General features: G+C 38.9%; 1 protein-coding gene and 1 long non-coding RNA gene across 3 annotated transcripts in view; both read right to left on the reverse strand.

The window, feature by feature from the left end:
* The window catches only part of LOC124287418, a 6077-nt gene extending 1657 nt beyond the window's left edge, over positions 1-4420 (reverse strand). The window contains exon 1 of the long non-coding RNA XR_006901265.1: positions 4378-4420. This is a non-coding gene — a long non-coding RNA (uncharacterized LOC124287418). The remainder of the gene's footprint in view (positions 1-4377) is intronic.
* LOC124287414 (serine protease inhibitor Cvsi-2-like) overlaps positions 1-9742 on the reverse strand; it is a 16668-nt gene extending 6926 nt beyond the window's left edge. Inside the window, exons 1-4 of one of the 2 annotated variants that reach the window (XM_046723956.1) lie at positions 9545-9742; positions 8841-8975; positions 8053-8164; positions 7343-7420 (exon numbers count right to left, since the gene is read on the reverse strand). In XM_046723956.1, the coding sequence (XP_046579912.1) occupies positions 7411-7420; positions 8053-8164; positions 8841-8975; positions 9545-9587 (300 nt within the window). In that variant the 5' untranslated portion in view covers positions 9588-9742 and the 3' untranslated portion in view covers positions 7343-7410. Of the gene's footprint in view, positions 1-7342; positions 7421-8052; positions 8165-8840; positions 8976-9544 lie in introns of those variants that run through there. The other variant, XM_046723957.1, reaches the window with a different exon arrangement.
* Between the last annotated feature and the right edge of the window lie 2140 nt (positions 9743-11882).

Consider the following 11882-nt stretch of genomic DNA (forward strand, 5'->3'; position numbering starts at 1 on the left):
AAAAACAGTCTACCAACCTGTTGAACACTGACACTTTTGTTGACATTCCGGTTACCGTCACGGCCCACAAAACACTTAACACGAGCAAGGGAATCGTGTGAGACCGCGATAGATTGCTGGCTGACATGTCGGAACTTGATATCGTCTCCGAGATGAAGGATCAGGGTGTACTATATGTTAAACGTTTCTCAACACGTAAATTTGATACAACCATTAAAACCAACTTGTATCTGTTTTCCTTTTCTTTACCAAATGCTCCAAAATCACTGAAGGCAGGTTATTGTAACCTCAATGTTGAGACATATATTACAAACCCTCTTAGGTGCTTCAAGTGTCAAAAGTTTGGCCACGGCGTGAATACTTGCACATTGTCTGTTGTGTGTGCTCACTGTAGTGAAAAGACACACACAACAGAAGATTGTGTCAGTAATGTCAAAAAGTGCACCAACTGCGCAGGGAATCACCCATCTTACTCTTAGGACTGTCCCGTTTGGAAAGAACAAATGGCAATTAATAAAATAAAATTTACACAAAACATTAGTTTTGCAGATGCCAAGAAACTTGTCCACAGCTCAGAACAGACAGAAAGTTATGCTTCAATTGTCAGACCAACGGCTGAGGTACCATCTAGAGTAACTAAAGTGTCTTCAAGTTGTCAGACAAACTTAACTTGGGTAAAAACAGAATCTCCTAAACCTTTCTCGCCTGCTACATCTACACAAACTGGAAACTCACCTCCTGGTACATCTCGAATCCAGTCAGAGAGGTCCCCTGATCATGAACCATCTTCTCAGTCGTCAACAAAGTCTCAACAAGATATCACTAAACCCAAAAGTAACAAGCCAGATTTATCTAAAAAGCTAAGTGGCAGAGCCCCAAAAGGGTCGGAAAATAAAATTCAATTATACAACAAATATGGATCTCTTGAGGCCATGGACGTATCTGAAAACGTCCATTCTAGGGCACATAGCTTGTCGCCCTCCAAAAAAGTGCGAGGTAGATCCCCAATAAATCCCCCCAAAAGATAATGTCTTCTAATAATCTTGTACAGTGGAACTGCAGAGGGCTAAGGAATAAGTTCAGTGATTTGCAGCTATTAGTCCAGGACTTCACACCATCAGCCATTTGTCTTCAGGAGACATATTTAAAACAGACGGATACATTTGACCTACGCCATTTCAATGCATACCATTCTTTTTCACCTCCTGGTGATCGGGCCACTGGAGGATCTTCGATCCTTTTCAAACAGAATATTATCCATAGCCCTGTTATACTTAATACTGGTCTCCAGGCGGTTGCCGTGCTACTAACGTTACATGCTGCGTTCACATTATGCTCTTTGTACATCTCACCGTCTTCAACTCTTCAGAAGACTGAACTTAAAAATTTATATGACCAACTCCCGAAACCTTGTATTATTATGGGAGATTTAAATGGCCACAACCCACTCTGGGGTGGTACATCTACTAATGCTAAAGGTAAACTATTAGAAGAGTTCTGTTCTGATAATGATTTATGCTTATATAATGACGGTTCTAACACATATTTACATCCTGGCACAGGAACTTATTCAGCTCTTGATTTATCAATTACAGACTCAGACCTATTGAATGAAATTGAATGGTCAGTCCACGACGACCTATGTGGAAGTGACCATTTGTTAAAAACGCTCTAATCAATAAACAACACGCTGTGTCTATCTTTTTTCATCTTGAAAAAGCATATGACACTATGTGGAAATATGGCAGTTTAAGAGATTTACATGGTTTCGGATTGCGAGGCCGTTTGCCTCAATTTATAGCCAAATTTTTAAATGACAGACAATTTCAAGTCCGCGTGGCTTCAACCCTGTCTGGGGGCGGTAGGGTAGCCCAGTGGTTAAAGCGTTCGCTCGTCACGCCGAAGGCCCGGGTTCGATTCCCCACATGGGTACAACTTGTGAAGCCCATTTCTGGTGTCCCCCGCCGTGAAATTGCTGGAATATTGCTAAAAACCGGCGTAAAAACCATACTCAGCCAGTCAACCCTGTCTGATCATTACAATCAGGATCAGGGTGTTCCACAAGGCAGTATTTTGTCTGTCACACTATTTAGTATAAAGATAAATAGTTTGTCAAAAGTTTTAAACGATTCAATAGATGGATCGTTATTTGTGGATGATTTTAACATTTCTTGTCGTGGTAAAAATATGCATACTATTGAACGGCAACTGCAGTTGTGTTTAAACAAGATAAATAAATGGTGTCTTGAAAACGGCTTTACATTTTCTAAATCCAAAACTAATTGTATACATTTCTGTAGGAAACCACATAAAGACCCTGAACTATCACTAGATGCCACTCCCATCAAAGTTGTTAAGGTTCTTGGGTTTAATTTTTGACTCACACTTAACGTTTCTGCCACATATTAAATCCCTTCAAACTAAATGCCTGAAGGCCCTTGACTTGTTGAAAGTCGTTTCAAATTCTAAATGGGGAGGGGATCAAACTACCCTCCTCCATTTATATCGATCACTGGTCCGTTCCAAACTTGATTATGGCTCCATTGCAAAAGCAACTTAAAACTATGAGATTCTGTTCACCACCAAGGTCTGAAACTTTGTCTTGGGTCATTCAGAACATCTCCTGTTGACAGTCTCTATGTCGAGGCCGATGAGCCATCTCTTACACAACGCCGTATAAAATTATCCTTGCAGTATTTAACAAAACTATATTCTAATGAGTCAAATCCTGCATTTAACTGTGTTCTTATTCCTCTTTATGGGGATCTTTACAATAAAAAGCCTTCTCTTGTTCAGCCTCTTGGTTTGAGAATTAAGCCATTCATTTCTGCTGCCGGCATTGAGCTGGAAAATATATCTCCTTCTCGTCTTCTTTCTTCTCCTCCTTGGCAGCTGGTGAGGCCTGAAGTTGACCTAACTCTGACAAAGTTTAAGAAATCAGAAACAAATGAATTACAATTATGTAAACAAGAATATAATCAATTAAAACTGAAATATAATACATACAAATCTTTATTAACAGATGGGTCCAAGGACGGTGGCGCGGTGGCATGTGCCACTGTCATTGGATCCAGAACAATATCTTCTAGAATACCAGATAACAGCTCTATTTTTACAGCAGAAGCAAACGCCATATTAACGACTCTTAAATACATTCAAAGACATCCTAAACATAAACAATATATCATCTTTTCCGATTCTCTTTCGTGCCTTCATGCTTTTAAAAAACTTTCTTGTAAACATCCACTTTTAATAGAAATTATTGAATTATATAACGATCTTGCTACTGGCCAATATGACATCGTCTTTTGTTGGTTACCCAGTCACGTTGGCATTTCTGGGAACACAATGGCCGATCTTGCTGCCAAGGCAGCACTCAACAAATCTGTGACACCACTTCTTATTCCATACTCTGATTACAAAGCTAGCATTAGAACTTACATCCGTGATCTGATGCAGAAGTGGGACACCCAAGTAGGCATTAACAAATTACATGCAATAAAACCCTATATTGGTTACACCTACTTGGGTTGTCAGTCCAGATTTGAAGAGGTCATCATGCGACGATGTCGTATTGGCCACACGAGATATACTCATGAATACCTATTGAAAGGTGAGGATCCTCCATTTTGTATCCCTTGTGATGAAAGAATCACGGTCAAGCATGTCCTGAATATTCCATCACAAGGGATATCTATTTCAAATCACGAACTATGAAGGATCTTTTTAGTTCTCATTTAATTATTGCATGTTTAAACGAATTAGATTTGTTAACTGATTTGTAAATAGATATATATTTTATTATTGGTAGTTTAAATTAGTAACTGAGATTGTTAGTGGCTGTACCCTCAAAGGGGGTTGAAGTAGCGTAAAATTATTGTCCTCCTGAGAGGGTACATAAGTCCCAAAAACTTTCCAAGTCAATTTTGCTGAACCATACTTTTTAATCGTAGTATTTTTGTGAATTTAAATTTCGGATAAACATCCCTACTATTGCCAGCGGCTGAAGGGATGGTGTAAATCCAACTAGGGTCCATGCAGGTAGCAAAAGTAATGTAAGTCCCCATGGTTCCTAGTTTGGTGATCTACCTTCAGTTGTTGGCAATATATAGCCCGTATTTTATATTGTATTGTCTTCTTTAATTGGAATGTTTTAGCTTTGTTCGCTAGTTTTATAATTCATCTGTGATTATCTAGTATTTTTACAGTCCATCGTCGACAGGTTTTAATCTTCAAAATATTTTCACTTTTTATTGTATAAATTGTTTTCGTCACGATATGGCTGAGATATTGCCGATGTGACGTTAAATATTAACTCACTCACTCACTAAAACACAACTACCTAAGATATGAATGTCGTTACTATCTTCTACTCACCAATAACGGCGCTGACAATGACGATAAACAGTGTAACTTTCATTTTCTGTGGGTTGAGCGAAATGCTTTCAGAGTAATGCCTTCATTCTGTTGATCCTCTTATATACTTTTGCTTCCCGTGATGCTAACACCAATCCCGTGAGCCAGAGTCACGATTTTGTGATTCCATGTACAGCAGCTGCATGCAAGACTTATAATTATCTCCCTGTGGGTGGTCACATCATAACATGTAGATAACTAAGACATGGAGTGCCAAGGTTACATTGCTTTGATTCATTTGGTTGGATCTGATAACCCAATAGGGAAATGTCTTGTCATGTTTGCTGTTAAAATTAAACGTTTCCACAAATACATAAACAACACATTCAAGATTGATTTGTTTTCTCATTTACAATGGGTTAGAAACGGTTACAAAATCAGCATTATTTAAGTCATACCCAGGGCTATACTTCAGACGCCATAAAGCTGAAGGCAATGCCACAAAGTTGCGTTACAACACTGCGTTTTTCGTAAATATGGATGAAGAGAGGAAACGTGAGTTTTAAAGCTGTCCATCTTTCAAATCATGAGCTGAAAAACCTGATACGACTGTACAGTGTTGCGTGGTGAATGAAAGGAACAGAAAACTGTGTTGAGTATACAACTTGAATGTTCAAAACCTCAGTAAACCTTTCTGCTTGAGATTGGAGGGTATTTCGAAATTTGACGCCTATCTCACAAAACTGAAATTTGATGTAATTTCTTTGTAATTGTTTTTACCTGTAATATGTGTTCGTGTGGGTTATTCAGGGGAACAATTACTGTTTTGCAACGGGTGCCTCCGGTGCGACATGATAGCGAACACTATTTGACAGTGATTCAAAAATACAGGCTCATGACTGTATATCTAATCACTGTAATGTTTGACGGGTAAGATTTTCTTATTGACTTCGTGATAATATTGTTATCTTTGTACATTCTCCCACCATGCGTATGTTCTATCTACATATATTCACTCTGTGCATTGACTGAGCATTCACCTCGTGAAGGAGCAAGAATTAGTTCCAATTATATCGTAAAAAGGCCCACGTACAATTAAAAACCTTGTAAGGTAGATGCAATTGACAATCAGATTCATACGCATAAAGAACGCAGTGGCAATGCTTCATTAATGTAATTAGAACAATTTGTTGCTGTTGAAAACTTGCTACATGATAATGTGTTCAAAACATATTGCTGATCAATGTAATATGGTAATGCTTTAAAGTACAGCGCAAATCATGATAAACCTTACATTCAAATAGGAAATGAAATTCATTTTCTTCAAAGTTATCATTACAAATATTACAAAGTCTTTGGTGCCTTGGAACTCCATCAAATCTACCGGTATTTATAGATATTGGAAACGCACCGATTTTTAACATTGTTATTCAACGCCTCGCATCTTTACATTTCAATAAAGTTAAATATGATTCAATGCAAAATACATTTTTGATACTTGACTGAACATAAAGCGATGAACATTTTTGCCCTTCTGAAAATATGAATTGCTTTTGACAATCACTAACTCTTTCATGGAAATCTTTCAAAAACTGTTCCTCGTTGCCGCCTTGAGCTTCCCACACAAAAACAAAACCATAATTGAACAAAGAATTTCTGACAAAATATGCCCACGTTTTCCTACTAACTTTGTATAAATGGTGTAACATAATATAGCACCGCTTAGGGTTTCTTTCCTTTGGTATGTGTAAAAGTTTGAACCAATACTTCAAAACACGTAATAAACATTTATCAACATAAATATACTTTCTACAACATTCCGAAAAAAAGCAGCGTTAGAGCATTTATAACTTACATCGAACACATACTTACAAAACCTAACGTGAAACTGTTCAATAACATGCCATTTCTGAAAACCCCATATTTCCTGAAGACAAGGCGTTATTCACTTTACTTTCCAGATTTCAGATTTTGAACCGATTTAGACCATGAACGTCGATTTGAAAACAGTGAACCCAAATAATTATAATACATGTATGTTGAAACGTTTAACCTATGATCACCAAAGTACCATGATCCATATCGCCTTAATTTACCACCATTTCTAAAGACTAACACCTCTGTTTTCTCAAAATTTCCAGACATACAAAAACTCTAATGATACATTGATCTTTCTCTGAAGGCTGATGACAGAATCTGCAAGCAGACATATAAATCATCTGCCAACAGAAGCTAAAACAATTCCATAAACCCTGGATCAGTAAATACGCCCCTATCACCAAGAGTAAATGCAGATGTCTTTCTCCTCCTTTAATAATTGTTGATTCAGACCGTGGATTATCACCGAGAATTTCAATTTACTGTATACACTCCAATTTCCTCCATACACTCTGCTTCAACACTACAATGTGGCATGTAAACACTGAAGAACGGGGTGAAAACCAACGTCACTCCACCTCACATATAAGTATGCCTTTATGCCTTTGTGGAACCGTACCCTATTGTGTATTTAATGCTATTTATATCATGTATTATAAAAAGAAACAGAACTAATTGTTAACAATAGCTTGCATTTGGATAATTCATAAGAGGCTACTTTCTTCTGTATTCACATTTATATGCTTAAAGAACCAAACGCGTCGCCAGTTTCCCAGGTTCCATGCCTGTACCCTGTTGCACCATTGGACACCATGTTCCGACCAGTACCTGTTATCAGAGCTCTACACCTCCTTGGCACGAACTGATGAAGTGTACGTTCCGCCACATCCATTAATTTCACCAAGGGTCACGAGGGTCGCTAGTATGTGTAATGAAATGCACGTCAAACTAGCAAATCAAGATCCATATATCGTATCGTGATCCGATGAGGATGTGCTATAAACCCGGAATGCCCATGGCATATCCCATGTCATATCCCATGGGTGTAAGCATGCTTCGAAATATTTCCATAAGCTGAAGCATGGAAACCAGTATCAAAACAAACCAGTGAATTGTATTCGATTTATTATACACATGTACATGTATGTATACATCGTGATTTCCATGATTTCTCCTTTATTTCCCTCTGAAAGTAAAGATGTAAGTGATGAGTGACGTTTTCAATCTTCTTTTACCAGAAATTACACATTGAGTACGGACAGTAATATGGATATTAACGTTTGTATAATGACACGTCTACCCTGTGCGCAACCACCAGGTGTGCCTCCATATTGTGTCCCTACAATGAAATCTGTTTTAGCAGATAATCGAGACCTAATTACTCTTGCTGGGACTTACTTCGAAACTAGCTTCAGCTGATGTGAATGTTAAATGTAAATACAGTATAAATGAAGAGTTTTGTATCTTTTTGTCACCAAGATGAAATAAAAGAAGCATACGAAGCAAACAAATTGATAGTCTAGTTTAACGTGATACACAGGCAGCCTTAATTTTGGTTGTATTTCTTATGTAAAAGAAACGTAAAACATAATCATTGTTCACTTTTCCACTTTCGTAAGAGCATCATTGTGTGATGGGCACAAACATGTTCTCCAAATGGTCAATCATGATGCTGAGAATAGTTACTTTCATGCCTGGTCTGGCCTGTTCATCACGACCAGACGAAGTCAATGAACAATTTAATGGCCATTTAACACACACACACACACACACACACCCCACCCCACCCCACACACCCCACCCCACCCCTTTACTTACACGCCAAGTCCAAAACCACGTCCACAAAGACAGTGGGCGTCAAAGCAGTGGCGTTCTGAATGGCTGTCTCTACACTGACAGCTGCCGCAGTCAAAGCGGGCGGTACAAGCGGCTGAAATATGAACGTCCCTCTTGGTCACCATAGTACATATACAGCTCTCAGTGGTGTGATTCGTGAAGATTCCGTCGTATGCTGAGCCAATGAAGCCCTACAATTATCCAAACCGCCAGTATCATATCAAGCCACTCATGTTTGCACTTTGGGGACTTGGAGTAGTGACTTCCGCCGCACTCAGCAATATCCCACCTATATGGCGGCGGTCTGTAGATAATCGAGTCTGGACCAGACAATCCAGTGATCAACAACATGAGCATCGATCTGCGCAATTGGGAACCGATGTGTCAACCAAGTCAGCGAGCCTGACCACCCGATCCCGTTAGTCGCCTCTTACGACAAGCATGGGTTACTGAAGATTATTTCTAACCCGGATCTTCACGGGTTAAGTAAGATCGTTTACTTTGTCTTCTTTGGTGCTTCAATCTGAGTGTGAGGGTTTGAATCTCGGATGTGACTCAACAGCGAAAAGGTATCAGAATTGTGTACTTTATTCAGAAAGTGTAATTCCATATGTATCACGTTACATTTGATCACTTTCTGAAAAGAATTGTGTTTACTTGTGGTTAGTTCTCTTTTTTCCTCTTTTTGGTATAGGCGAATCTTTCCTTAATAATACATTCACAGATGAAATTTGACGACTGTAGTAAATTTATGTTGTTGACTCACATACTTGAAAGGCAGGAACCAACATTGGCTGCAACCAGACAGGTGCATTGTCCATGTGAGCAGGCAAGCTTTGAGGAACTGTCACATGTCAGGTGATTACAGTCACCATCATCTGTACATTGCTCGCTGTAGATCACAGCTGATACAAAGAAAGGAACAACATCCTATCATTTACATTAACTTCAGGGCTGCGTGATCTCTGTAGCGCTCACGGCTTACTCTTTCAAACAACGTTTGTTGAGAGAGTCAGTCTAGTTTTACGGCGCTTTTAGCAATATTCCAGCAAATCATGGCAGGGACACCAGAAATGGGCTTCACATATTGTACTCGTGTGGGGAATCGAACCCATGTCTCAGCGTGACGAGCGAACGCTTTAACCACTGGAATAACCCATCGCCCCCACGTTTGTTCAATGGAGTGGATGCATGAGGTTTAACTCAAGTGGGTTTATTGGGCTACGCTCGTATCTCACACTACAGCCCATGAAGAACATGTGGTTTGTCAGTGGGCAAGTGAGGTGGGTATGGGACTGGGTTTCCGTTAGGGTGAGGTGGGTACGGGACTGGGTTCCCGTTAGGGTGAGGTTCATTCACTCACAGATATAAAGCACGGAAAACGAGCAGTACAAATGCATTAATGTTGTATATTATGTTTAAATATTAAATGTCACAAACTAAGATATGAACGTGGTTACTGTCTTCTACTCACCAACAGAGGCGCTGACAATGACGAGAAACAGTGTAACTTTCATGTCTGAGAGTTGAGCAAATGCTTTCAGAGTAATGTCTTCATTCGGTTGATCCTCTTATATACCTCTTTTGCCCGTGATACCAACACCAATCCCGAGAGCCACAGCCACGATGTTGTGATTCTATGCACAGCAGCTGCATGCAAGACTTGTCTTCCCGTGGGCGGTTGTGTTATGACATGTAGATAAAGGACACATGCGGTATGCAGGTAACCTTCCACTATTGACCTCTCGGAGTGCAATCTAGCCATGTGTATTGTTATTGCATAAATATTATTCTTGAAGATCTAGAAACAGCACAAAGAATTGAATTGGATCTCCAGTTAGGAAGCATCCTCAAGATGACAATAAATACACCACTAAAACAACGTTGACTCTTCTACGGAAATAGAATCCGTATGATCAATCCACGCAATAATTACATACACACCAAACGCAACATGTTTCTGTAAAACCATATCGATCACGATAACCAATGAGAGAATAATGAAACATTTTATTGTATGGTTCTTCTTCATAGTTCACTGAAAGCAGCAGAATATAATAATTTAGATGATTGCTCTTCTTATCATTGACATGTAAAATAAATGACAAGTACACACTCCAAGGTTGAACCCGAGATCACACATTTCAGGCTTTCGTGAATCATTTTTTTTTACGTCTCACATGAAATTTAAACGTTACAAAATCACTGTGAAATACAGTACATTTCAGTACAGGGTATTGCGTCGGGCATTTGATTATGTCGTTAATTACCGGATTATCTGATCTTTTATGTCTTTAGTTACAAAGATTCCGCGTCATATAACAGGCATATCAAAAGTGTTCTGGGACACAATAAAAAGACTATTTTGTACCTCTGTGCATTGATCTAAAGATGATACTTATGAAGCTGTTTCACTGGTCGCATGTATTTCAAGTGAGTTAATCAGTGGAAGGGAATTGGTTTGGGACCCATTATTGGACAATGTCACATCATTGATACACCAGAAGATAATGTAAACAGAGGCGGCACAACCTTTTTCCATATTCATAAGATATCTCTGCTAAAAGCAGAGTCGATTGTACAATTGCGACCATATCATGAGCATATGCTTGTTTCAGCAGTATTACAGCTGTATGATGTTGTTTGTATTCAGTGATTGTCACCATGCGATACGATGACAGTGCATGTATTTATGAATCACTATGAAATAATGATGATACCAGATGTTTGCGAAAAGGGGAGCGTACCCTGTCCCACCGGTGGCACCCGTCATAAACAGACTCCCGTATTTTCAAGCAGCAATGTTGCAGAAATTCATACCAAACAATTACTAGTACCCAGTAAGAAGTGCACATTTGGTTGCCATGGTGTTGCCAACTTCCTGACCCAACTTTTTATCCAAAAGGTTTCAATTTACCCTGAAATTCAGCATTCACTTAATGTTTTCATTGATATTTGCTTTCAGCTTGGGCAAATTGCCCTGAACTATAGTCATGGTCATTCATCACCACGTTTGGTTGATCAAGAAATGAAGTCTTTCCTTTGTAAACCTCTATATATTTGGTGCGTGAAAAAGACATGTTTAAAGTTGTCATCTAGCTAACAGAAATGTATCCCATTTTCAAAGGGATTATCATCGTATTTTACATGTTAGAATATATGTTTTGATACCTACTTAATACCTGATTGCGACATAAAAATATTTCTAACTGATAATTTCATTTTGATCCTATTTCAATCCTATTTTAAGTCGAAATGTGTTGATACATATGTTAAATTTGGGATTACACTTTCTCAGTAAAGTACCCATTCTAGGAGACAGCGATGGCTCAGTGGGTTAGATGGCTGACTTTGTGTGCTGGCAATTAGGTGCCTGACGCTGAGAGTATGGGTTTCAGTAGATGGCAGTTGTGTAATCTGAAAGGTTCTTCATCTTTAATTAGAAAGGAAACGCATCAGCACACTTTGAAACAATTTACTATATTCAGTTGAATGTGCATTTTCATTTAATTTGTTTAACACAAGGATGATACTTCCTACGCGACACATCATGCTCTCTGGACATAAATTATGGTAATACTGATTGTCGAACGTTCATGAGGGGGACGTTCCGATCAAGCCCTGGCTTGACCACTGCTATCACAGCTCTACACCTTGACACAAACTCAGTATGTCTACGGGCCATCATACTCATTTATTCCCTCAGAGGTCGCTGCTGTAGCCAGATTGTGTAGTGAAATGCTATAGTCCCGTAAAACTAGCAAGTACAAATCCATATATTGTATCGGGATCGTTGGAGGGTTGGCTACAAA

The sequence above is a fragment of the Haliotis rubra genome, unplaced genomic scaffold, assembly GCF_003918875.1.
Source record: "Haliotis rubra isolate DU_JTF1 unplaced genomic scaffold, ASM391887v1 Scf40, whole genome shotgun sequence".
Classification (NCBI taxonomy): domain Eukaryota; kingdom Metazoa; phylum Mollusca; class Gastropoda; order Lepetellida; family Haliotidae; genus Haliotis; species Haliotis rubra.